General features: G+C 61.9%; 1 protein-coding gene across 1 annotated transcript in view; it reads right to left on the bottom strand.

Moving 5' to 3' along the window:
• Positions 1 to 5,904: 5,904 nt before the first annotated feature.
• ARAP1 (ArfGAP with RhoGAP domain, ankyrin repeat and PH domain 1) overlaps positions 5,905 to 23,515 on the bottom strand; it is a 34,553-nt gene continuing 16,942 nt past the window's right edge. The window contains 22 exon segments of the mRNA XM_037377022.1: positions 5,905 to 6,611; positions 6,853 to 6,891; positions 8,048 to 8,203; positions 8,411 to 8,474; positions 8,735 to 8,785; positions 10,294 to 10,376; positions 12,241 to 12,383; positions 13,085 to 13,198; positions 14,603 to 14,720; positions 14,894 to 14,962; positions 15,137 to 15,220; positions 15,520 to 15,667; positions 15,950 to 16,055; positions 16,705 to 16,917; positions 17,266 to 17,429; positions 17,667 to 17,712; positions 18,014 to 18,209; positions 18,298 to 18,400; positions 18,859 to 18,994; positions 19,258 to 19,392; positions 21,127 to 21,301; positions 22,319 to 22,501. Of these exon segments, the coding sequence (XP_037232919.1) occupies positions 6,874 to 6,891; positions 8,048 to 8,203; positions 8,411 to 8,474; positions 8,735 to 8,785; positions 10,294 to 10,376; positions 12,241 to 12,383; positions 13,085 to 13,198; positions 14,603 to 14,720; positions 14,894 to 14,962; positions 15,137 to 15,220; positions 15,520 to 15,667; positions 15,950 to 16,055; positions 16,705 to 16,917; positions 17,266 to 17,429; positions 17,667 to 17,712; positions 18,014 to 18,209; positions 18,298 to 18,400; positions 18,859 to 18,994; positions 19,258 to 19,392; positions 21,127 to 21,301; positions 22,319 to 22,501 (2,505 nt within the window). The 3' untranslated portion in view covers positions 5,905 to 6,611; positions 6,853 to 6,873.

Below are 23,515 nucleotides of genomic sequence, written 5' to 3'. Positions count from 1 at the left end.
ATCCCAGATGGGGACAGAGCAGGGATCCCTCTGGGTTGACAACCCAGGAGCATCACCACAGGGTGGCCAGGGCAGGAGGCAAGGCTAACAGAGAGATTGAAAGCTCTGTTATTTTTAAATAAATGTAAATTGACATTGGCTTAATGGAGAAAGACAAGCCTAGCTCCTCCTCGCAGTGAGCACGACAAAGACGGGTAAAAAACAGCCTCGTGCCATTGCTGTTGGCAGGGCACAGAGCTGGGGACCCGTGCTGGCAGAGGTCTGGCAGCTGCCTGCACTGGGGGCCGACCGCTCTGTTCCCACCACGCTGGGGAGGTCCCTCCGACCAGGAAAGTCATGGTTTGGCTCCTGCCTCTGCCACCCATCACCAGCTGGCCTTGGCCATGGCTCCTTGCCCAGCTCCGGCCATGCCAAGCCTTCCCCAGACACTTCCTTCCTCATCCCCGCAAGGTGCTGAAGCCCCCGCACCCGTCACTGGCACTCGGCACCGAGCCCCCCGGCGCTGCCGGCCCCCCACGGGAGCTGGGTGCAGCAGATCCCCCTGTCCCACGGGGCACTGGCACCCTGCCTGCGGGCAGCATCTCCTCGGGCAAAGCCCGCCTCTGCACCCCCTGTCGCCCCTGCGCCTGCTCGACATTTATTTAGTTATTTAAATTTCCTTTATTTTTCTTATTAAACCAGGAGCAGTGAGTGGGTGGCTGCTGGAGAGGGAGGAGGGGAGCGCAGGGAGCTGGGGGAGCATGGGGATGGATAAAAGGCTTCAAGCAGCGGGGCCCTTCCCCTGTCCCGTCACTTTATGCTCGTGAAATCCTCCGAGGGGCTCTTCTCCCCCTTCCCCACCACTGAGAGCCCTGTCCCACTGCTCTGGCAAGGCTGGAATTGAGCTGGAAGTGGGGGTTCCTCTGTGCCGGGTTGGGGAATAGGGCCGGTGGTTGTGTTTTCAGAGGTTTCCCCAAATCCTTCTCCAGCCTGAGCCCATTTGATGGATGGGTAAACTGAGAGCAGAGGGAGGTGGGGATCCTCCATCACTGGGCAGCCCTTGGTAGCATCCTGAGCAGGGAGGCAGCCCCACACTCCAATTAAAAACAAAAACAAAAACAAAAAACAACAAACCAGGGATGGGAAAAGCCAGGAGGGAAAAAAGGAGGGGAAAAAATGTGAGAGAGCCTGAAAAAAAGCCAGTGACAGTTTAATGGGGCTGCTGATGAAATAATGACTGTTTTAAAGTCTGCTGGAGTGTGGCTGTGCCTCTGTTAAATCTGGGAGCTGATAATCTGCTGAGTTCATTACGACGGTGGGGGAAGAGCAGCCACCCGGTGGGACACGGTGCTGGGGCCTGAGGTGTCGTGGGTGTAGAAGGCACGTGGGGGGACCCGTGGGGGGACCCCGTATGAGTGCCATGGGGTGGTTGCAGCATCAAGCTGGGTTGCCCGGGCTGCTGGCATTGCCTGGCTCCCCCTTAGGGTCCCCAAGATGGGGAGGGTGAATGTGGGGTTCACCCCTGCCAAGAGGCAGCAGCTCATGTCTGAGTGCCCAAAGTTTCCCCTGCTGCCAGCACTCCCTCACGACCTTTGCGCTGTCTGCCTCAGAACCCAGCCTGGCTTTGCAGTGCTCTCCTACAAGGGACCAGGCAGGCAGCACCCAGCCAGGCAGCACCCCAGGAACAGCATCACGCAGGGCAGCAGCACTCCAGGAATGGCAGCACCCAGGGCAGGCAGCATGCTGGGGCAGGCATCACACAGGGCAGGCATCACACAGGGCAGGCAGCACCCAGGGCAGGCAGCATGGTGGGACAGGCAGCATCCAGACCAGACAGCACTTTGGCCAGGCAGCACCCAGGGCAGACAACCTCCTGGGCAGGCAGTATATTTTCTGTCCTCTGCACACCATGGGGCGTACCCTGTGCCTCAGTTGCCCCCTCTGCAAAGGGACGAGCCGTCAGGGACTTGCCCTCTGCCAGCTGAGGGAAGAGGAAAGCCAGGGGCTGGCTTTGAGCTCCCTGAGCATCGTCCTTGGTGGCACACAAGTTCCTGGCATGTGCTCTGTGCCACCTTGGCAGTGACTCTTGCCTGGCATTTACCTAATCCATGTGCTTGGCACACAAAGTCACTGATGCCCCTGACCCTGCCAGACTACAGCAGCAGGGATGCTGCCGTCTGCCACGTGCTGAGGGCTCCTGCACCCTGGGAAGAGGTACTGGCTTCCAGCTGGTGGCTGCGGAGGGACTAGAAATCACCCTCGTGTGCTAAAACACCGCCAATGTCAGGAATTTATTAAGTTGTTTGTAAATGACTCCACAATTAATCACTTGCCTGTGCAAGGTATCACATGGTGCTCGCCTCCGCAGCTCTATATATAGAGAGGAGGTGTAGGTAGGCTCCATCCATCCCTCTCTTGAGAGACAGGCTCTTGGCTGGGCTTCATCCCATTGCAGGGCCAAGGCTGAGCATGCACCGACTCACTGCAGCTGTGCAGCTGCTGCTGCAAAGCGCCCTGGCCCCTTCATGCCTTCTCTGGGCTTCGGGATGTTAGGGGGGGGGGCTCCAGCATGCTGGCAGCTCCTGCCTGCTCCCCTCCCAGCTCCCCTCGGATGGTCCCTCAGGAGCTCCCTGGGCATCTTTTCCCAGAGGAACCTGGATGGAGATGAAGGGAACCCCAAATCCCATGCTCCTGGGGTCCAGGACACTATGGAAACTGTCGGGGTGGATGCTGGCATCAGCTCCAGCCCAAGCCATGGATGTGGCTTGGGGCTCAAAGCAGCTTCTCCGTGCAGCATCAGCCAGGCTGCAGCAGAGCCCCAGAGCATGAGCTGCCCCCAGAGGGGCAAGGCCAGCCCCGAGGAGCTACACTGGGGTCTGCTTCCCTTTCTGGGTGCTGTGGTGCTGCCCCTCCCACCATGTGCAGCCCTGCAGAGCAGCACGGACACGGAGGGCCGGCTGCAGAAACCTGGCGTACATACAGCACCAAGTGCATGAGCGAGCACCTGGTCACACGTGCATGTGCTAACACCCTGTGCATGTGCAGGTGACAAATGTGTGTGCAGACTGTGGTGCACAAGCATGTGCAGACACTGAGCACATTGCAGACCAGCACGTGTGCAGGCTGAGTGCACATGCAACACTAGCACCCATGGCAGACACTGAGGGCATGTGCAAAAATGCAGACATTAAGCGGGTGTTGCAGACACTGAGCACGCATTGCATGCACCGAGTATGCGCTCCAGACAGCAAACACGTGTTGCTGACACTGAGCATATGTGGAGATACTGAGCATGCATTGCACACACTGCATGCACTGAGCATGCATTGCAGATACTAAGCATGCGTTGCAGACACTGAGCACATCACAGATACTGAGCACATTGCAGACAATGAACATATGTTGCGTGTGTTGCATGCACTGAGCACATTGCAGACACTGAGCATGCATTGCAGACACTAAGCATGTGTTGCAGACGCTGAGCACGTTACAGACAAAGAACATGTGTTGCAGACACTGAGCACGCATTGCATGTGTTGCATGCACTGAGCACGTTGCATGCACTGAGCACATGTTGCAAACACTGAGCATGTGTTGCATGTGTTGCGTGTACTGAGTATGTGTTGCAGACACTGAGCGCGTGTTGCAGACACTAAGCACGTATTGCAGATGCTGAGCATGCATACACTGAGCATGCATTCCAGACCGCAAGGCCACATGCAGACACCAAATACACATGCAAGCAACCGAGTGATGTGCCCCAAAAGGCGCTGCCGACACCGGGCGCACATGTGGGCTCCAAGCACCTGTGCAGCACTCGCACTCGGCCCATGCGCCTGTTGGGGCTTGGCACTGCCATCATGGGCACCACTGGCACACAGGGGCTTTGCACACCCCACCAGGCTTTCTGCAGGGAAACTGCAGCACTGGGACAGAATTTGCACCCCCAGCTGCATACAGGAAAGGCGGTGGGCTCGTGTGCTGCCATCCTTCACCTGCACCCCAGGAGCACCTGCAGCAGGAGCCTGTGAGCTCTCATTGCCCAAAGGCTTTGGGTGCCCAGCAAGAAGTGAGACCCACATCTGGCTGATGAGTTCAGACATGGATGGCCAGATGTGGGGTTGGTGCAGGGAAACCAAAGCACAGCTGGCAGAAACAGCTACTGATGGAAGCTCAGCTGGTTTGGGGGCCAAGAAGCAGCTCTGCTTGGCTGCCAGAACAGGGCAGGGTGAGGGTGGTTGGAGGTCCTGGTGATGAAAGGATGGGAAGAAAGAGGACAGATGGACAAGGGCATGACCGGAGGAACAGGTAGGCTGCTGACAGGTGGGTGGATTGATCGATGGGGGGAGGGAGGGATGGGTGGTGGGAAGAAGGGAGGGAGGAACAGAGAGAGGGATAGGGAGGAATGTGAGGATGGACGGAGGGAGGAAAGGAGGGAAGGATGTGGGGATGGTGGGAGGGAGGGAGCGATGGGGGAGGGAGGGAGGGAGGGAGGGAGGGAGGGATGGATGAGTATCTGGACAAGGCTGAGCACTAATGGAATTTCATGGCGTATCACTGGGGTTTGGTATCAGGTGCCTGCTCCCCTGCCTGCCCAGCTCTCTCCCTGCAGAGCCCTGGGCACCAGCAGCCCCATGGGGACCACCTGGTACAGCAGAAAGGGAGAGGGGCCATGGAGCTGGGGCTGGTGCAGGCTTTTTCCCTCTCCCCAACACCTGTGTCCCCACCCAGGCACAGCACCGGGGGGGCCAAGCCACATGCAGGTGAAGCCAAGGCTTGTGGGGGGCTGGTGTCCGGGGCAGCGGGTACGCAGGTGCCTCCCTTCATCTCCACCACCCCTTGCAGTGCTGCAGGTGATGCTGCCAGCACTGCCACTGCAGCAAACCCGCAGCGCCTGCGGGTGATTGACAGCCCTCTCCCACGGGTGACTCACCACCCGCCCCCCCCCGTGGGGGATCAGCGTGAGGAGGGGGTGGTGGGACACCCCACCCAGGGCCACCGCAGGCAGCGCAGCAAAGGGAGCAATGCTCCCAGCCCTGCGGTAGCACCCGGCCACCTCTCACTGCCCACCCTGCATCCCTAGGGAGCAGGCAGAGGGACAGCCACCTCCTGCCACCCAGGCTGAGCTCCGAGGACATTCCCAGCAGGGACAGCTGCCAGGTGGAGCTCGGTTCTCATGGCAAGGACCTCAGTGATGGCCACTGGCAGGCAGCAGTCACGCATGGCGCCAGCCATGTCCTGTGGGGCTGAGACGGGTGCTGGGGAGGAATCCCCAGGGCTGCCTGCTCTGCCTGCGCGGGGGACACACAGCTGGCAGCCCCGTACCTCCAGCTGGGAACTGCTCATCATGCCTCTTGCTGCAGGGCTCCACTGCCTGAGTCACCCCTGCACACAGTCCCTGTGCATGCACATGCAGACGTGTGCTTGCACACGCACCTTCATGCATGCACACATGTGTTCCCCCCAACAGCAGCCATTACGGAGCAGCACTGAGAGGCTGTGGGTTTAGGCTTGGCTTGGCCGTGGGTTTTGGGTGGGTTTAGCTGTGGGTTTAGGGTGGGCTTGGCCATGGGTTTAAGGTGGGCTTGGTCGTTGGTTTAGGGTGGGTTTGGCTGTGGGTTTAGGGTGGGCTTGGACATGGGTTTAGGGTGGGCTTGGACATGGGTTTAGGGTGGATTTAGGGTGGGCATGGCCATAAGTTTAGTGGCTCACTGCCCTCTCCATGGCATCACCCAACATCTTCTGAGCACCCAGTGGGTGCAGCTGGGACCATCCCACTGCACCCACAGGCTCGCCAGCTCTTGCTGTCCCCCACCCTGGCCACCCACCCCACACCACCAGCAGGGACCTGGACACTGCCAGCTCTGGCTGTCCCCCACCCTGGCCACCCACCCCACGCTGCCGGCAGGGACCTGGACACTTCCACACTGTTTGCCCAAGACCTTTAATACCATCCAGAGGCGTCAGCAGAAAGCAGGGGCAGCTCCTGCCGCCCCCCTCCCCGTCGCCCCACCTGCAGCAGAGACTAGAGCCGTGGGCGGGGGACAGAGGCCAGATGCACCTCCTCCCCAATTTGGGGGGATGCAGAGGCTCTTAACGCCCTGGCTGGCATGGAAAGGACCCTGGAGATGGGGTACCCCCTCCCCAGGAGTGATGGGAGCACCATGATGCCAGTGGCTGGAGTCAGGCGAGCATCCCGCGGGAAGGGCTCCTCCTGCCTGCCTGGTTATTTTACAAGAGATTTAAAAATAGAGGGGGGAGGAGGATAAGCAAGAGCCCCCAGACACAGACCCCCATCCCACAGCTGTGCTGAGACACCCGGCTGGGTTCTGCCTCTCTCTGCCTGGAGCTCTGAGCAGAAGCGGCAGCCGAAGGCAGCCAGGGCGCAGGGGGTGGGCTCGGGTGGGCTGGCAGTTCTTGGTCCCCGTGAGCTGCCTGGCCGTGGCTCCCGAGACCTGCTCCACCACCGGGTGGGTGGCCTCGCTGCCATTTCCCCTCCTGGCTGCCCATGGGTCACCGTGGGGGGAGGCGAGAGGGCCTGGCTGAGGCTCCGGAGCTGGCAGGACCCCTGGCAAGTGCCGGGGTGCGGGGCTGGCGCGGCTCCCCGAGGGCTGCCCCGCTTGTGGATGAACCTGCGGCACAAGCGGAGAGCAAAGGGTCAGCGAAGGGGAGGGGGCTGCCACCTCCATCCCCTTCCAGCCTTGCTGGGGACATGCACGGGGGGGGGATGCCACCATTCATGCATGCATGTGCCCACGTCCCCAGGCTGTGGTGGCAACGGGACAGCCAGGGCCATTGGCTCCTGCCTCCCACTGCCTCCCTTGCCTGCGTGCTGGGGCTGGGGCAGGGGGCGCAGGGTAGAGGGGCACTCACCCAGCGTGTCAGGCCTCCAGTTCAGACGTTTCGCAGGAGCTGGGGACAGAGAGGACACAGGTCACCATTAGTCCTCAGCTTCCTCTGCATCTGGGCATCATCACCAGCAGTGCAGTACCCGGTGGAAAGTGCACCAGGGGATGGGGTGCAAGGCCCCCAGAGCAAGGGGAACTGTGGTCCCACTGGGATGTCCTCCGAGCAGCCTGGACCAGGGGACGCAGCGATGCCAGCTGCCCCATCCTGTGTTGGGACCACAGTGGGGGACACCCACAGCACTGTCCCCCTGGGAGCCCCGGGTTGCTGGTCCCTTGCCCCAGACCATGCCAGGGTGCAGAGACCCCCAGCCAGGGGTGGGGATCTGGCCCAGACTGGAGGAGCAGGCACAGAGCCGGCAGGGATGGCTGTGCCTCGCACACCGGCACACACACACCGTGAAGCGCGGCCCCGGGGGGGCTTCCCCTCTGCCCCCAGTTATAAACCTGAGCCCGGGTGGGGGTCCTGGGGCAGACCCAGTCCCAGGGGATGGGTGCGAGGTGGGAGGCACCAGGGCAGTGCTGCTGCTGCTCCCTGCCCTTGGGTGCCCGTTGGGAAATGCACAACTGATGCATGTGGTGGCAGGATTGTCATCCCCCCCGGCACAGCCACATCCTCAGGTTTATAACAGCAACAGGGCCCGAGGGATCAGCTTGGGCACGGTGGGACCAGAGCAGCTCTGTCCCACTGCTGCCACCAGCACCAGTGGGCCCTGTGGCTGAGCAAGGCTCCGACACCCACACCAGCACCTGCGTGGCAGGGGGATGCGACAGCCCCTGGACACGACAGCTGTCACACAGCCAGCAGGACAACAGGATGGCGGTGGGGCTGGTCTGCAACCAGGACAGCATTTCAGGGAACCCCCCCCTTGTTATAGGAAAAACCAGGAGCTTGGTGGCATCCCCTTTTCTTGCATCACACGGTTTGGGACACTCCTGTGCCCAGGAGCCCACCCACCAGCGCTGGTGCTGGACAGGGCACCCAAAGCATCAGCCGCCCCCCTCCACCCCACCAGCTCTCTCCGGGCTGACTGCAGGCTGATGATGGTGCATAGGGAATGGGAGCAGGGACAGCCCCCACCCTCGTTCAGGGACCCAGCCCCCCACGGCGTGTGATGCAGAGGAGATGCAGCCCCGCGCAGAGGGACCCCCGTCTCACTCACAGTTAGCGGGTCAGTAGCAAAAGCAGCCACACTGCTCCTCATCTCACTCTCATTGCCCCGCAGCGGGATGAGGGAGATGTTACCCAACCTGGAGTCCTGCTGCGACCGTGACGCCCGCACCTTGGAGGTCTCCGAGGGCCACAGGGCCCCGCCATTCTGGGGACAGAGGGGACACGGGGTGAAGGAGGACTGGAGGCTGGCTTTTTGCTCCTCAGCCACCCCAGGGACCTCTCCTCCGCCCTGGGATGCTGGTACTTAGGGATGCTTGGCTACACCAAAGGTTTCTGCTAGCCGAGCATCCCTCGGAGCTGTCACCCCGCGGTGCTGTTGGGGCACAGCGGGCACTGCCCCGTGCCTCCCTACCTGCACGTGGAGGAAGGTGGCGAACCACTCCCGCAGATCAGCCTGGGTGTCGCAGCACAGGTACCTGCAGGGACAGGCTGTCAGGAAGCTGTGACCCGCATGAGGGCTTGCAGACCGAAGGGCTGTCACCGAAGCGTGACAGCCACAGAACCCACTAGCATCCTGAGTGGGTCCGTGGGTGCCCAGCCAGGCTCTGCCCACAGAAACCCCCATTCACGCCCCCCACGGCAAAGGTACACCAGCTGTGGAGAGCAGCTGCCAGGCCAGTGTGACCTCTGTCCCTGGGGATGAGCTCAGTGTCCCCAAGTGCACCCCTTCCCTTACCATTGCTGTTTCTCATGCTTCTCATTTTCATAGAAGACTGTAAAGCCCCAGCTGGAAGGTGGGAAGTGAAAACATGAGGATTAACATCCCAGGTTGCCGAAGTACCTCAGCAAACCCCCCATCCCTGCAAACAGTCCCTGTCCCTGCGGACCCCCCATCCCTGCAAGCCCCCTGTCCCTGCAAACAGCCCCCACTCCTACACCCACCTGCAACCCTGCATGCCCCCCTCCTCCTTGCAAGCCACCCGCACCTCTGCGAGCCACCTGCATCCATTCCCATGGCCCCAGCCCCAACCCAAAGCTCCAGCCGCTGCTCACCCACCCCGAGACCTGCAGCAACGCTGCCCAGCACCACAGCACACACCCGAATCCCTGCAGGAGGTGAGGGTCACAGCCCTGCACACTCACATGCACACACAGGCTGATGTGTCTGCACACGCCCACATGCAGACACTCACACATGTGCACACATACATGCACACACGTGTACACAACTTGCTGACATGCATGCACATGCACATATGCCCATGCACTCACAGGCACATGGATAATGACATGCATGTACAAACCCATGTGTACACACCCATATACATGCACACAAACACGGGCATGCATGCACTCCCACACATGTACATATGCACATGCACACAGACACACTTGTGCGCAACTTGCTGACATGCATGCACACGCTCACATATGTGCACACACACATATGCCCATGCACTCATATGCACACACATGCACACACACACTGACATGTACTAACACCCCCACATGCGCACATGCTGCCATGCATGCACACACCCACATGCACATGTTCACATGCATGCACAGATGCTGACATGCTTGCACATGCCCCCAGGCACACCCCCACATGCATGCACACATGTTGGCATATGTGCATATACACCCACGTGCACACACTCCCACACATGCACATATACATATGGACACACACATGCACACACACGTACACAACTTGCTGACATGCATGCACTCACATATGCCCATGCACTCATATGCACACTCACGCTGACATGCATGCACACGCCTGCATGCATGGAGACATAATGACGTGCATGCATGCACCCACATGCCCACAGACACTGACGTGCACGCCCACATATGTGCACAAGCACACACACCGCGGCAAACTCACATGCACATGCACAAGCACACTCCCCCCCCGACCCTCACACGCCCACGGCTCCTGTCCCACCCCCAGGGCCAGGTCCCTGGTCGGCACCAGCCCCCCCCCCCGGTCCAGCCATGACCCCTCCGGCCCTGCAGCCCCTCACTGTGGGCAGGTGACAGGGGACAACGGGGCTGGGGACATATCCAGTCCCCTGTGCTGGCACCCGCTTGTAGAAGCATCCTGTGAAGCTGCTCTGACATCTGGTGGCAGGAGGCACGGCCAGCAGGAGATGTGTCCCAGTAGCCAAAACTGTCCTTGTCCCCAGCCCTGTCCCCATCTCCATCCCTGTCCCGGTCCTCATCTCTGTCCCCATCTTCATCCCTGTCCCTGTCCCCAGCCCAGCAGGGCACCGCATTGCTGCTCACCATGTCGGGGGTCGAAGCTTCTTCTTAATGCCCAGGTAGACCTTCAGGTTCCTGACGGGCCACTCCTTCTCCGGCTTGTGGCTCTGGGAGGGGAGAGGGACCCGGCACCAGGTTGGGGGCTGCCAGACCCTTCATCACTCGCCCCCACCCACTGCAGCCCACACCGATGCTGGGCTGGGTTTTGTCCCCCAGGGAGGATAAGCCATAGGGATGACGGGGAAGGGGCTCAGCCCATGTCTGGGCTTGCCAAGGATGAGGGTGAAGCCCAGGCTGGAGCAGAGGAAAGGGCAGGGCGTGTGCCCATCGCCCGCGGGTAGAGGGGACACAGAAGGCCTGCCCCTGCGGCACAGCTCCCCCAGAGATGGGCCAGTTGCCTTTGGAACTGGGACCAGCACATTGTGATGGGGTCTTGAGAGCCTGGCACTACATGTCCTTCATGGGGACACACGCATCACACCCTTCCTCAGCATCACGGCCATGACCATGGCAGCAGTGGCCCCAACCCCGCTCTGCTGGCATCTCTCTGCCCTGACCACATCCCCACCGCCAGCACGGCATGGCACGGCATGGCACAGCATGGCAGGTGGGCACCTCTGGAGGTGGGTACCCCAACTTCCCGGCCCCACTTTGGCTGTCCTGGGCTCCCCGCCCTGCATCGGAGCATCCTTTGGGGTGCTGGCTGCAAGCTGCACCTTCCCTGTGCCGCGCGGCTTCCCAAGGAAAGAGATGGGGGAAGGCAGGACGTCCCAGCAAAGCCAGGGCACTGCCAGCCCCAGCCAGCTCCCTCCCCACGCTCTGCACCATGGCAGCGAGCCAGGCCAGGCATCGCCCATCGCTGGCAGACGTTTCGAAGGGGCAAAGCCCCACAGCTCCCTCCTCTCCTCCCCCCTGGGACCCCCCAGGTGCCAGCTGCATCTCACCATGCCACACAAGCCATGCCCCGGCAGTGGGTGGCATGATGGGGACCCCCCCCATACATACGGCTGCCCGCTGCGTTCGCGTGCAAGCAGCATGACTTACAAGAGCCCGATCCAATGCCCGTGGGATGGGGGAGCCAGCCCAGCCCATCCCCTCCATGCAGCACCAGCCCCTTCCCCATCCCCATCTCCAGCTGCCTGGAGCAAAGGGCAGCCGTACCCCCAGACTGGAGGACCCCAGATAATGGGGGTGCACGCTGACGCACCCCCTAACACGGGGGCTAATGGGGAGGGATGGCAGCACTGAGGGCAGCTGTAGCACATGGAGCTCCCCATCGCCTGGGGCTGCCGCATCCAGGAGCGTGCAGTGATGGGCACACGCGCAACCACGGGATTGGATTTGGGATTGACCCTGGGCAGCCTTGTAAGGGCAGAGGGCGCCGGACCCCCTGCACGCCCCGGCTGAGCCCCCCAGCCTCTACTCACGTTCTCCAAGTGGGGGGTCCGCTGCTTCAGGCTCTGTTCAACAGAGGACGGCGGTTAAAGCAGGTGTGGAGGATGAGCCACAGCGGGAGGAGTGGGGACCACCTCCCTGCAGACCCTACACTGCCTACAGGCAGGGCATGGGGGATACAGGCAGCGATGTGCACGGAGCCGGGGCAGGGGGAGAAGGGACAGCAGATGTCCCAGCATGGCCGGGATGCCAGCATCCCCCTCCTGAGCCCTTGCACCGACTCAGAGCCGGCTCCAGACCTGCTCTGGGAAAGCTCCGGGTGTGCAAGAGTGACAGCACCTCTGGGGTCAGCCCCACCGCTGCCTGCAATGCCCATGCACCGCCAGCCCATGTGGGTCCCATGTCCCCAGGGACTCCCAGCACAGGGTCACAGTATGGTTGGACTGGATGATCTTTAAAGGTCTTTTCTCTATTTCTATGGGACAGCTGGGCAGGGCAGGCAGGGAAGGGCAGGCAGGGAGGGGCAGGCAGGGGAAGGGTGTGCTGCCTCGCAGGCAGCCAGCAGGCAGGGCTCACCCGCACTTCCTTGTAGAGGCGCAGGCAGGTGCTGTTGAGGATGAAGTAGCGGTCATGGAAGCCAGTGCTCAGGCCAAGCCCCAGCAGGTTCCTCTCCTCCCGAAATTTCATCATGCCATGCTTGCAGTCGCCCACTCTGCTGGCTGGGGGCACATGTCTGAGTGGCTCCGGCCCCCCAGGGGGGCCAGGCCCCCCAAGAAGTGCACAGGGTGCAACCAGACCTGGTCCCACAGAGCAATAGCAAGGACACCCCCATCACCGCAGCCCACAGGCTGCTGCACGACACCCCAGCACTGCCCCTCTGCCTGCTGCCCGCCCCCAGCCCAGGCAGGGCAGGCAGGACTGTCTCCCCCACTGCGCTGTGCGCAGCATCCAGCCATGACCCCAGATCAGGGGGCTCCCAGCCACGTGCTAATTGGGGTGGTGCCCTCTCCACCTGCATGGCCAGGCAAGATGCAGCCCTGGGATGGTTGATCCCTTGGGCATTCTCCGTAGGGTCAGAGCTGGCAGGAAGGGAAGCTGTCCCCATCCCCATCCCTGTCCCGATCCCCATCTCCACCTCCATCGCCATCCCTTCCCCGTGCCATCCCATCATCTTCCCCTTCCCCATGCCCACCCCATCCCCTTCCCTATCCCCATCCCATCGCATCCCATCCCCTTCCCCATCCTCATCTCCGTCCCCATCCCCACCTCTTCCCCATCCTTATCCCCTTCCCCATGCCCATCCCATCCCCATCCCCATCCCATCCCCTTCCCTATCCTCATCCTATCCCCATCCCATCCCATCCCATCCCCATCCTCTCCCTCCTCTCCCGGCCAGGGCCATGGCCCCCCAGCTCCTCACCGAGGTAGATGAGCATGTTCTCCATGGACATCTGCTTCTTCACCACCAGGTAGCTCTCTGTCCCCAGGCAGTGCAAAATGGGCAAGACTTTTTCTGAGTAGTGCAAGGGCCGCTCTGCCATGCAGGGAGACAAGCAGGGTCAGGCAGCATCCCCAGGGGCTGGCACCCACCAAGGGAGGGTCACACGTGTGTCCCGAGGGTCCGCCAAGGTCCTGCCCACCCCTGAGCAGACCTCCCACGAAGCACCATCGCCTTTTAATTGGATCCACTTCATCATGATGATGCTGCTTCCTAATTGTCCCCTGGGGAGGAGGCTTGTGGCCTGTGGTACGTGAGGAGTGGGGACTGGAAGGTGGCTAAGGAACAATTACCAACAGATACTGCAATTGCAAAATATACGTTTTGAAAATGTATGCTGTAGGCAGTGTGTGATCTGCACACGTGCTTGCAAAATATGCACAGAGGTATTTCAAGCATGCACGTTTCCACACAAGCAAAGGGCGAGTCAAGGATTTTGTAAAAGTTCATAGGTGAATATTCAATTTTAGGCTAATTTTAGCCCCTACACAGCCTGATGATCCTTTTTTTGTTTTTTTTAAGGGCTTGGTGCTCTTAAAAAAACATTTGGATGGTGGGAAGCAGCACCCGCCCTTTGAAGAGGGGAGCCTGAGCTTGATGGCTTGGGGTTGGCAAGGACCAAACATCTCAGCAGAGACTTTCAGTGATCCCAGAGTGCTGCTGGGTGCCGCATCCTGCCTGCCTCCCTGCTCCTGGGCATGCTCAGCCCACGAAAGCCAGCAGCAGGACCTCGAGGCACCAGCAGGCAGCACCAGGGTCTCATCCTGCTCACAGCAAAATTGCGCTTGCTGCTGCCTTTGGACACCCCAGAGCTGTTCCCTTCGGTGGCCAGAGAGCCCAGACACCCCCACCAAGTGTCACACACATTTGAACCCCTAAGGATGCAGAGAGGTGTCCCGTGTGTCCTGGCCCAAACGGCCAGCCCATCTGCAGTGCTCAGCCACGTGCAATTTGGATGTGGTGAGCAAAGCTGCAGCACCACAGCCATCCTCCCGAGTGCCTGCAGCCTGTCCCAGCATTGCTCCATGGTGCAGTCCACATGGAGCCTTTTTGTCCCCATCCCCATCTCTTTCCCCATCCCCATCCCCATCTCCATCTTCATCTCCATCCCCATTCCTCATCCCCATCTCCATTTCCACCCCTATCTCCATCTCCACCCACACTTCCATCTCCATTCTCATCTCAATCCCTATCCCCATCTCAATCCCTATCCCCATCTCAATCCCTATCCCCATCTCAATCCCTATCCCCATCTCCATCTCCATCCCCATTCCCCACCTCCATCTCCATCCCCATCTACATCTCCATCTCCATCCCCATCTACATCTCCATCTACATCCCCATTCCACATCTCCATCTACATCCCCATCTCCATCTCCATCTCCATCCCCATCCCAATCCCTGTTCCCATCCCCACTGACCTCCTGCCCCCACACCAACCTGCCTCCTCCCTCTCATTCACTTCGAAGCAGCTCCAATAGTCCTTCTCCTTCATGACAATTTTCCTCCGGTCCAGAATCTCAAAGGTGAGCTCCTCGGCTGTCATGGTGGCTGGAATCTGGGAGGGTGGGACAAAAGGAGGGGACAGGTCTCCATCAGCTGTTGCCCAGGGCCATTCCATCCACATGCCATGGAGGTGCCAGCTCAAAGCGTACCCCCATGCCACCACAGAGGTTCAGGTACCCAATGGGGGGTCCCCATCCCCTCTGCACCCTCCATCCCACCACTCACCTTGACGTGCTGCTCTGCCTCCGTCTTCTTCTCCTCCAAGTAGACAGTACAGATGAAGTCCCCGGCTTGCTGGAGGGCAAGGGGAAAGCACTTCAACCTGCAGCTTCCCACACGTGGGCTGAATCCCCGCTCACCCACCGTGGACACCCCTTGCCTGGGGCATCTCCAGAAGATGCTGGAGCAGGTGGTGGGAGCCCCATGTGAAGAGGGTGCCCTGGGAAGGTCCCCACGTCCAGGACCCACCTGAGTCCCACTGGATGCTGCCTCGCGCATCTTCATGATGGCCATAATCTCATCCTGCTGCTTCTTCATCTCTTGGTCATTGACCTGCCAAGGAAAAGGAGCCCAGGGAGCCATCAGGGCTGACCAGATCACCCTTAAGTTTCACTGCAGCAGCAGATGCAAGTCCCCAGGGGAATCTGCCCCTCTGCCCAGCAGTGCCAGCAGCTCCAGGCTCAGGGGTCTCCAGGGTTTGCAGGGACATGGACCCCCCTTCCTGTCCAAAGCAAGAAGATGTCCACAGACAGAGTAATTCCAGTGTTCTCTTCCTTCCACCTCCCCATCCCTTGGTGATATCCACATATTGGCCTGATCCAGAGCAGCACGAGAGGTGGGGGTGAACCTACATTAAAGATCTTCACGTAGTGGCTGATGAGGTCCTCCACAACTCGTCCTGCCTTGTAGTCCTTCCCGTCCGTCTGGAAGAGCGTGGGCCCAAAGACGATGGCCAGGTTGTGCGTGTTCATCTGGTTCTCCGCAGAGAAACGCTGGACCCTGCAGGGAACCCTGTTGAGACTCCTGCCTTGGAGCCCCCCCAGGACCCCCCTTCAGCCTTGCCAAGGGGAATGCCCTCCATGTTGGGATGTGATGCTCAGCTTTAGACACAGCTTGACCCCAAACCCCACTCCTTTCCTTGCTTGGGATGTGAGCCAAGGGATGAGGGCTCTCCTCCACCCCACAGCCTCCCCAGGACCCTGCAGTGGATGGGGCAATGCCCCACGGGGGCTCAGGAAGCCCAGGCTCAGCCGTGCCACGGACCCACCACCCGTGCTGTACCGAAAGAGGTGGTTGATAAGCGCCTTCAGCGTGGCCCGGTTCACTGTGGGGAGGGTGCCCAGGAGCCGCCGGTACTCGCTGATCTTCGCCTCCTCATCCTCCAGCGCTGCGAGAGGGGCATGCAGGAAAGGATGAGTGGGGAGGGGAATGAAGGTGAGATTAAGACTCAGGGCTCCACCCACCATCCCTTCTCCACACCCCACCCCAGACCCTCCCACCCTACTGTGGGGCTGGAGCATCCCAGCTCCATGGGGCTCAAGTATTCTTAGGGATGGAGCACCCCAGGTCCACGGGGCTGGAGTATCCCAGCTGCATGGGGCTGGAGCATCCCAGCGTCACAGGACTGGCACATCCCAGCGTCATAGGGCTGGAGCATCCCAGCTCCACAGCACTGTGGCTTGTGGCTGTTTTGCCGCTGGGTGCATCCATCACCAGTATCCAGCATCTGGATCCAGAAGCAAAGGGGGCGGTGGGGGGAGGGTCTGGGTCTGTGCCCTGCCTCAGCCCCAGCTGTGCCGAAGCACGGGGCTGCACGGGTCAGTGTGGGCGCACTCCGTCCCCACCCATTGCTCGAGCCCCCAGCACAGGGCAGCTCTGCCACACAGCCCCACTGAGCTGGCCAAGGAGAACACATGCGGCCAAGATGTGCTCCCCCAACCACACAGCCCCGAGGAGAGGATAAAGGGGGCTGCAGGAGAGCCAGGAAGAACAACCTTCTCCTCCTGCCAACCCCCCAGCAGACCCCCAGCGCTCACCCGTTGCTCGCAGCCAGTCCTGGCCCCACTGTCGGGTAAAGAGCCCATCCCCAAGGTCACGGAAGAAGCGTTTGAGGGTATTGGCAACATCATCCACCTGGTGCTCGCCCTCCTTCAGACGGACGCTGCGGGCGTCCCGGCGCAGCATCTCCAGCAAGCTGGTGGTCTTCGAGTTCTGCCCACTCTTGCGGTAGATGCCCTCAGATGTCAGCCCTGCAGCAGAAGCCAGTGGGGATGAGACCCCATCCGTGGTGGTCAGGACCCCTCCCTGCACCATTGCCTGCGTGCTGGCTCCCCATCAGCCACAGCTGGCAGAAAGCTGGTGCTGTAGCACTTCCCACCTCACAGGTGTTGCTGTGACCACCGAGGAGCTGCAGGCTGGAGCCAAAGCCCTGCTCCAGCTGGAGCCCCCCCACAGAGCTGGAGCAGATGCTCAGGGAAGGAGGGAAACGTGTCACGAGCATGTCAGGTCTCAGCCTGCTGCGCCGCACTGATGGGTTGACCTGAGCGCCACGCTCTGGTCCCCTCCGCCAGCATCCATCACTGAGCGATGGCACGTACCACACTGTGTGATATAGTCGATGCAGCGGTCCACCAGCAGCGGGACGTCCGACTCCGTCAGCTGCTGCTCTGACAAGGTGTCCCCCGAGCTGCCCGCAGCCTTCTGGATGGCATGGACCCAGCCCAGGAAATCCAGCTTCCTCTCCCCCTGGATGTACAGAGTCCTGCCGGCAAGCCCAGCTTCAGCGGGGGGGCAGCTGCCCCCGCTCCCAAACCCCACTGCACAGCCAGGACCCCCAGGAGGGCTGGCCCTGGGGGCCTGGGGATGGTCCCAGCTCTTTTCTGGGGGTCCCCAGTCATGGTGGGGAGGGCAAAGGCACCCCAGAACAAGGAGGGGCTTAGGCAGAGGGGGATATTTTGCTGGTGGGGTCTAACACACACACCTCGGCGTGTGCTCTTACCTCCGCCTCTCCACCAGCACCAGCACCTCGTTGTCTCCCTGGATGGCTGGAAGGGAAGGCAGAGAGCCCATCACCCATGGGAATGTGGGGTGCCCCAGCCCCATGCACCATGAGGGGCTATGCCAACAGGTCCAGCTCCAGCCCAAATGGGGCAAGCAGTGACTTTCCAGGGATGGGGAAGAGGATGGAGAGGAGGAAGAGCATTCCACTCAGTGGAGGGACACCAAGCTCCCTCAGAGCAGCATCTAACAGCCTCTCAACAAAAGCTGGGGATGACCCAGGTGCTCAGAGCGGGACTGGGGGGACACTACAAGGGGGGGATCCCACGAGGGGGCAGGGGAACGCACAGAGCTCCTGCAGCTTGCGCAGCTGGAGTGGCTCCTGCCGCTCGCTGTCCTCGAAGCAGACATGGAGCACGGAGCCAGCCAGGGCGAACCAGCCCTCCTTGGCTCGCTCCAGGTTGAGGCCACCCTTATAGTGCAGTCGGCCGATGCGCTCAAAGTCGAGAGCCAGCAGTTCCTCGGCACGGGGATGGACGAAGGACTGAGCCAGGGAGAAGAGGGATCTGTCAGTGCCGCGGCACCCAGCTCCCTCTGGCACCCATGGCCACCCACAGCCCACCCCACCCTACCTTGGCAATGGACTTGAGCCATTCCCGAGCGGAGTCTGGACTCTCCAGACCAAAGAGGTAGAGCCTCTCTGTCTCGATGTAGACCTCGAACGTGCTCTCAATCCTGTGGGAGGGAGGGAAAGGGGAGCCTGGACGCCCACAGGTAGTGGGATGGAGCTGCTGGGGTGCCAGGGGCTGCATGCCAGGGGTGAGAGCATCCTGCTGCACCTCTGCCATCAGCTCTGCTGACAGCTGTCCCCCTTTGGGATCCCCTCACCACATCTCCAGGCCCTCAGGCATCCCCATGCTGTCATGCACACTCCAATGAGCAGCACAGGGGCTGCAAAGGGGTTGCAAAGAGGCTGCGAGGGAGTTGCAAAAGGGCTGCAAAGGGGCTGCAAAGACTCTTTGCAAAGACAGCTGGGTCAGGCATGCCCCAAGTGCCATAGGGGCCAACAGTGGGGTTGGGGCCAGCAGCCCACTCGTGCCACCACTGTGAGCGATGCTGCAGCCACAGCCAGCCCTGCAGGAGCAGAGGGGATGTCAGGGTGCTGTGGGGCAGCACATGGGGTACAGCCTTACCCGTGGGTGTGGGGTGAGTTGTTCACCAGGCACACAATCTCCTCCACCTTGATCTCGCCATTGGGCACGGCGTTGCGGTCGTTCTCATAGTAGCTGAGGATGCCATCCTGCAGCGTGCACCACCGCCGGCTGAACTCTGTGTGGCACAGGATGGTGCTGGGCAGCCCCACATGCTCCAGCCAGCCCAACATCACCCTCAGCCCAGCTTGGGTGGCCCTGCAGCTCCCACTGGATGCCCACCCACTGCAAACCACCCTCAGACCAGGCTGAACAGGTGATGCTGCACCTCTCTGGTGCCTTTTCAATGCCTGGGGGAGCAGGGAATGGGGCAATCCCCCCCGTCAGCTTCCCCAGCACTACCTGTGCCCCTATTTCCCTGCCCCACAGGCCCCCACATACCTTCCAGGCCCTTCCGCTCGCTGACAGGCTTGGCCATTGAGGGGGTCTTGTAGAGGAAGCCATTGTGGGTGACAGAGGGCAGGGGCACGGAGTAGGGCTTCTCCTCACTGCCCCCCACCTCCAGGCGTGGCATCTCTGCAAACAGGGAGACAGCCTGTCATGGGGGTCTTGGGGACTGCATCCCCCTGCAGAACCTCCCCAGACCCGGGGCAGGGGAGAGACACAGCAGGATGCAGCATGGCTCCACTGGGTCAGGGACACGGTAACAGTGGATCGCAACCTCCATGTCATCCCCCGGGTGTTTTGCTGATGTGACATGGCCAGCTGGATGGGGCCCACAGTGCTGTCACCAGCAACATCCCACCCCCTGCAGACCCCTGAGGCAGCCAGGTGTCCCTCATGTCAGCACAAGAAGAAGGAGCCCAAAAGCATCCCACTGGCTGCACCATGAGCCCTCACCACAGCATGGCTGGGGTGCAAGGAGCATCTCCGGCCACCAAATCTGGGGCTGCCTGGGTGTCAGCAGGGTCAGGCCTATCTGCCAGGAGGGTATCCTGCATCCCACATCTTGCATCCCGCATCCCACATCACCCCTGCAGACCAGCACTGAGCTGGGATGAGGACATTATGAGAAGGTGGGGATGGGACTTCCGCAACGGGCAAGATCGCCCCCAAGGCTGTCCTGGGTCCCCACTACTCTGCAGGAGGAGAAGGGCAAAGCATCATCATCCTGAAGCCAAAATAACAGCCCAGGGCTCTGCCACAGCCTCCCCAGGTGACCACAGGCACAACACCCCTGGCTCAGTTTCCCCACCTTGCCTGCCAGCAAGAGGCATCCTCCATTTCCTCCAGGGAGCAGGCAGATATGGGGTGCAGGGACACCCCTAAAGCACCCCCAGGTCAGACGGCGGGGCTGCCCGGAGCTCTAGAGATGGGGCAACCCAGGAGGATGCCAAGCCCTGCTCCGCCAGCCCAGCCCTGCTCCACACACAACGCTGGGCCCAGTGACCCCAGCGATCCCAGCATTCCGGAGGTGCCTGCCAGAGCTGGCCCTGAGCAGGGATTTGGGTTTCTCTGGCTCACCGGGGCGGCCGGGAGGCCTCGCCGCTCTCCCAGACCCCTTTTGTGCTGACATGCCTGGAAGGGCAGGGCCAGCTCCAGCCCTGGGCAAACTCCAGCTTCCGCAGGACGGACTTGGCTGCCGAGGCAGCGAGGGAGGTGACGGCTATGGCCGGCTACAGCCAGCCCCGGCACACCTCCATCCCGGCTGCCCCAGCTTTCCAGAGCTGGAGGTTCACCCCATGTCAGGGTGCGGATCAGTCCCATGGGAGCCTTCAACCCACCCAGAGCGGGGCTCCGGGGGTGGGTGGGCACATTTAGCGGAGTGGGAGAGACGGGTACCAGGGTCAGACCGTCCCTCCCCAGCCCTGGTGGGGATGCTGGAGGTGGGGGCTGCCTGGATGGCTGGGGCACATCTCCTGAGGCTGCTGGGGATGCCCGCAGTGGGCCAGGACGCTGCAGGAGAGCTGTTCTTCCCAGTGCCCGGAGCACCAGCCTGCATCCCCGGCAGGGCTCTGGACCTGTGTCCCCAGCTGCGATGAAGCCCCCCACCCTAGCCCCCACCCAACCCTGTCCCATGGGTGTGGGAGCTACCAAAGCTTCTCTTCCCTCCCCCAGGCTGTGCAGACCCCAGCAGCACCAGGCAGCCGGTGAGCCCCGTGCCAGGAAGCTGCTGGGCAGGATACGGAGCCGGCACCGCCTCAAAACATGCTTGTGTCCCCCAGGACACCCTGGCAGCTCTCCTCCCCAGCTCCGGGAATGCCGGCGGTGGGTTTAAGCCCATGGGGATTTCAAGGGGTCAGCCCTTACCTGAGGTTTTATTGTGGAGCAGGAACTCCATCTGCAGCCTCTGCCCGCTCTTCTCGGCCAGGGCCAGGGGCGTGGGGCACTGGGGGTCCCCGGTGGCACAGTTCACCGCCGCCCCGCAGAAGAGCAGAGCTTGAGTCTCTGCCAGGTCACTGGTGGTGACGGCGGCGCACAGAGCCTGTGGGGCAGAGCCGGGAGGGCGGCGGGTGAGGCTGAAGGCTCCCAAGGAGAAGGAGGAGGAGACCCCCAGTAAGGAGCCACCCCAGCCAAAAAAAAGCCGGGTGGGAGCGCGGAGAGCAGCCGGACCCCCGCCTCCTCCCAGCCGCCTGAGCAGGACAAAGGAGGCTCAAACTGGGAGAAAAAGTTTGGAGCAGGCGGTGAATCCCTCCCTTAAGGAGCCGGGGGTGAAGTCATACGCAGCGGGGTGGGACGGGCTAGCTGGAGTAGGAAAACAAACAAGCCCACATGCGAATTCCACGGCCGCCCGGGCCCCCCGTGTGCCCCCAGCTCTTGTGCAAACACGGCAGCACCATGGGCAGCCGAGGCCTGGCGGAGGACAGAGCTGGAGGGCCGGCGGCCGGAGCACCATGATGGGTTCCTGGTGCCAGTTGTGCAGAAGCCACGGCCTGCCCCCTGCCCAGCGCCGGGACTGGGTGCCCTGGTCAGGGATGGGGGGTGCTGGCCGGGCATCTCTGCCCCTGGCACTGTAGGGTGCTCTGGGGAGCAGGAGGGGCTTCGAGCTGCTGCAGCCAGGGCATCAGCCCCCCATGAACCCGGCTCCAGCTCAGTGCCGGACCCCAGCGCCATTTCCAAGCCAGGGGGAGATGAACCCTGGGGATGTCTGGCTCGGACCTGCCTCAGACCGGGCTCACACGCCTGGAAATGAAGCTGGCTGTGCCCCGTCCCAGAGATGTCACCCTGTCCCTGCAGCCAGCTTGTCCTTCCTGGAGACCCCAGGCTTCGGCTCGGGGTGCAAGTGGGGACACAGGGTGTGTAATGGGGGGGAGGGGCGGCGATACCCCAGGGGTGCAGGCAGGGAGGGAGGGTGGGAAATCATCTAGCCCCACACATGAGGCTGGACAGCCTGCTCGGGCAGAGACCTTGTCCCTCGAAACAACCTCAGGACCCCAGCTCAGCACCACTTAGCACGCAGGTGGGACCCCAGAGACAGTGCCCAGCCCCGGGGGCCACTGACCCTGTTGAGCTCCTCCTGGTTGCCGAAGAGCGGGTGGTAGCGGCGGTACTTGCCCTCCCGGTATTTGGCAATGAGGAAGTGCCTCCTCTCCTGGCTGCTGCTGGTGGGGGTGATGGCCTCACTGGGGGGCACGTTGGCGGCCCAGAACTGGTTGGCCACAGCGTTGCCGATCTGGTGGAAAAGCTGCGGGGACAAGGAGAGGCTGGCATGATGGTGCTGCCAGGGACGGAGCGTGGCTGGGCATGGAGCAGGCTTTGCGGGGAGTCCCCAGGGGTTTGGGGGGGGTGGGGGGGTGAGCATGGCAGTAGCTGTGCTTACAGGGACGTTCACAGCCCAAAGCCACTGCATTACTGCTGCTCGGGAGAGCAGCGGGGCGAAGGCAGAGCATGGCGGGGGATGTTGGGTGGTGGAGGGGCAGTGGGGACCACGGGTGGGCAGGGTGCAGGAGCACCCACCCACTGCAGGCATGCAGGGCTGCTCCCTGCCCAGGCACACATCGCGGCTCAGCCCCGGCATCTGGCAGACCCCACAGCCACCGACCCCCCCTTCCAGCCCCGGAAAATCACATCTGGAAAGCAGCAGCCAGTTGCAGGAGAGGGAGGGGGGATGCTCAGCATCCGTGGGGCGGGTTTAAAGCTTTCCATGGCCCTTTGCCATCCTGCTGCCGGGCACTGAGCGATGCTCAGCCCGCCAGTAAGAGGTTTAGCCCTATCACAGGGAGCCCCACATCGCCTCAGCAAGCCCGTGGGGTGCTCTGCCAGCACACCCCGAGGGTGGCATGGATACAAGCCGGGCCGGGGGTCAGGGAGGGGCTGGGGCGGGCGGGGGGCCAGGGGATGGTGGCCAGCCCGGCAGGGTTTAGGGCAGCATTCCCGGAGAGGGGAGGGGAAGGCGAGCAGCCGCAGGCAGCAGCTGGAAGCGTTTGGGGGCTCAGGGAGCAGGCGATGCCGGAGGCGGGGGTTGCGCGGGTGGGACGCCAAGCAGGAATGCAGGATCCGACCGGCATGGCTGGGAAGAGCGGGGCCAGCCAGGGTCTGCTGGCTGGAAAAGGCGGCCGGGTTGGGTCTGGTAACAAATCCCAGCTCCCCCCGTACCGCCCCCCCCCCACCCCGCGCTGGATGCGTTCCTCCGGCTGCACCGCTTCGGGGTTTGCTCTGACGCTTGGCCCCAGAGCTCCGCAGCCACATCCCCACGGAC

The sequence above is a fragment of the Falco rusticolus genome, chromosome 2 (assembly GCF_015220075.1).
Source record: "Falco rusticolus isolate bFalRus1 chromosome 2, bFalRus1.pri, whole genome shotgun sequence".
In the NCBI taxonomy this organism is placed as follows: domain Eukaryota; kingdom Metazoa; phylum Chordata; class Aves; order Falconiformes; family Falconidae; genus Falco; species Falco rusticolus.
This window is presented reverse-complemented; position numbering and strand designations above follow the sequence as displayed.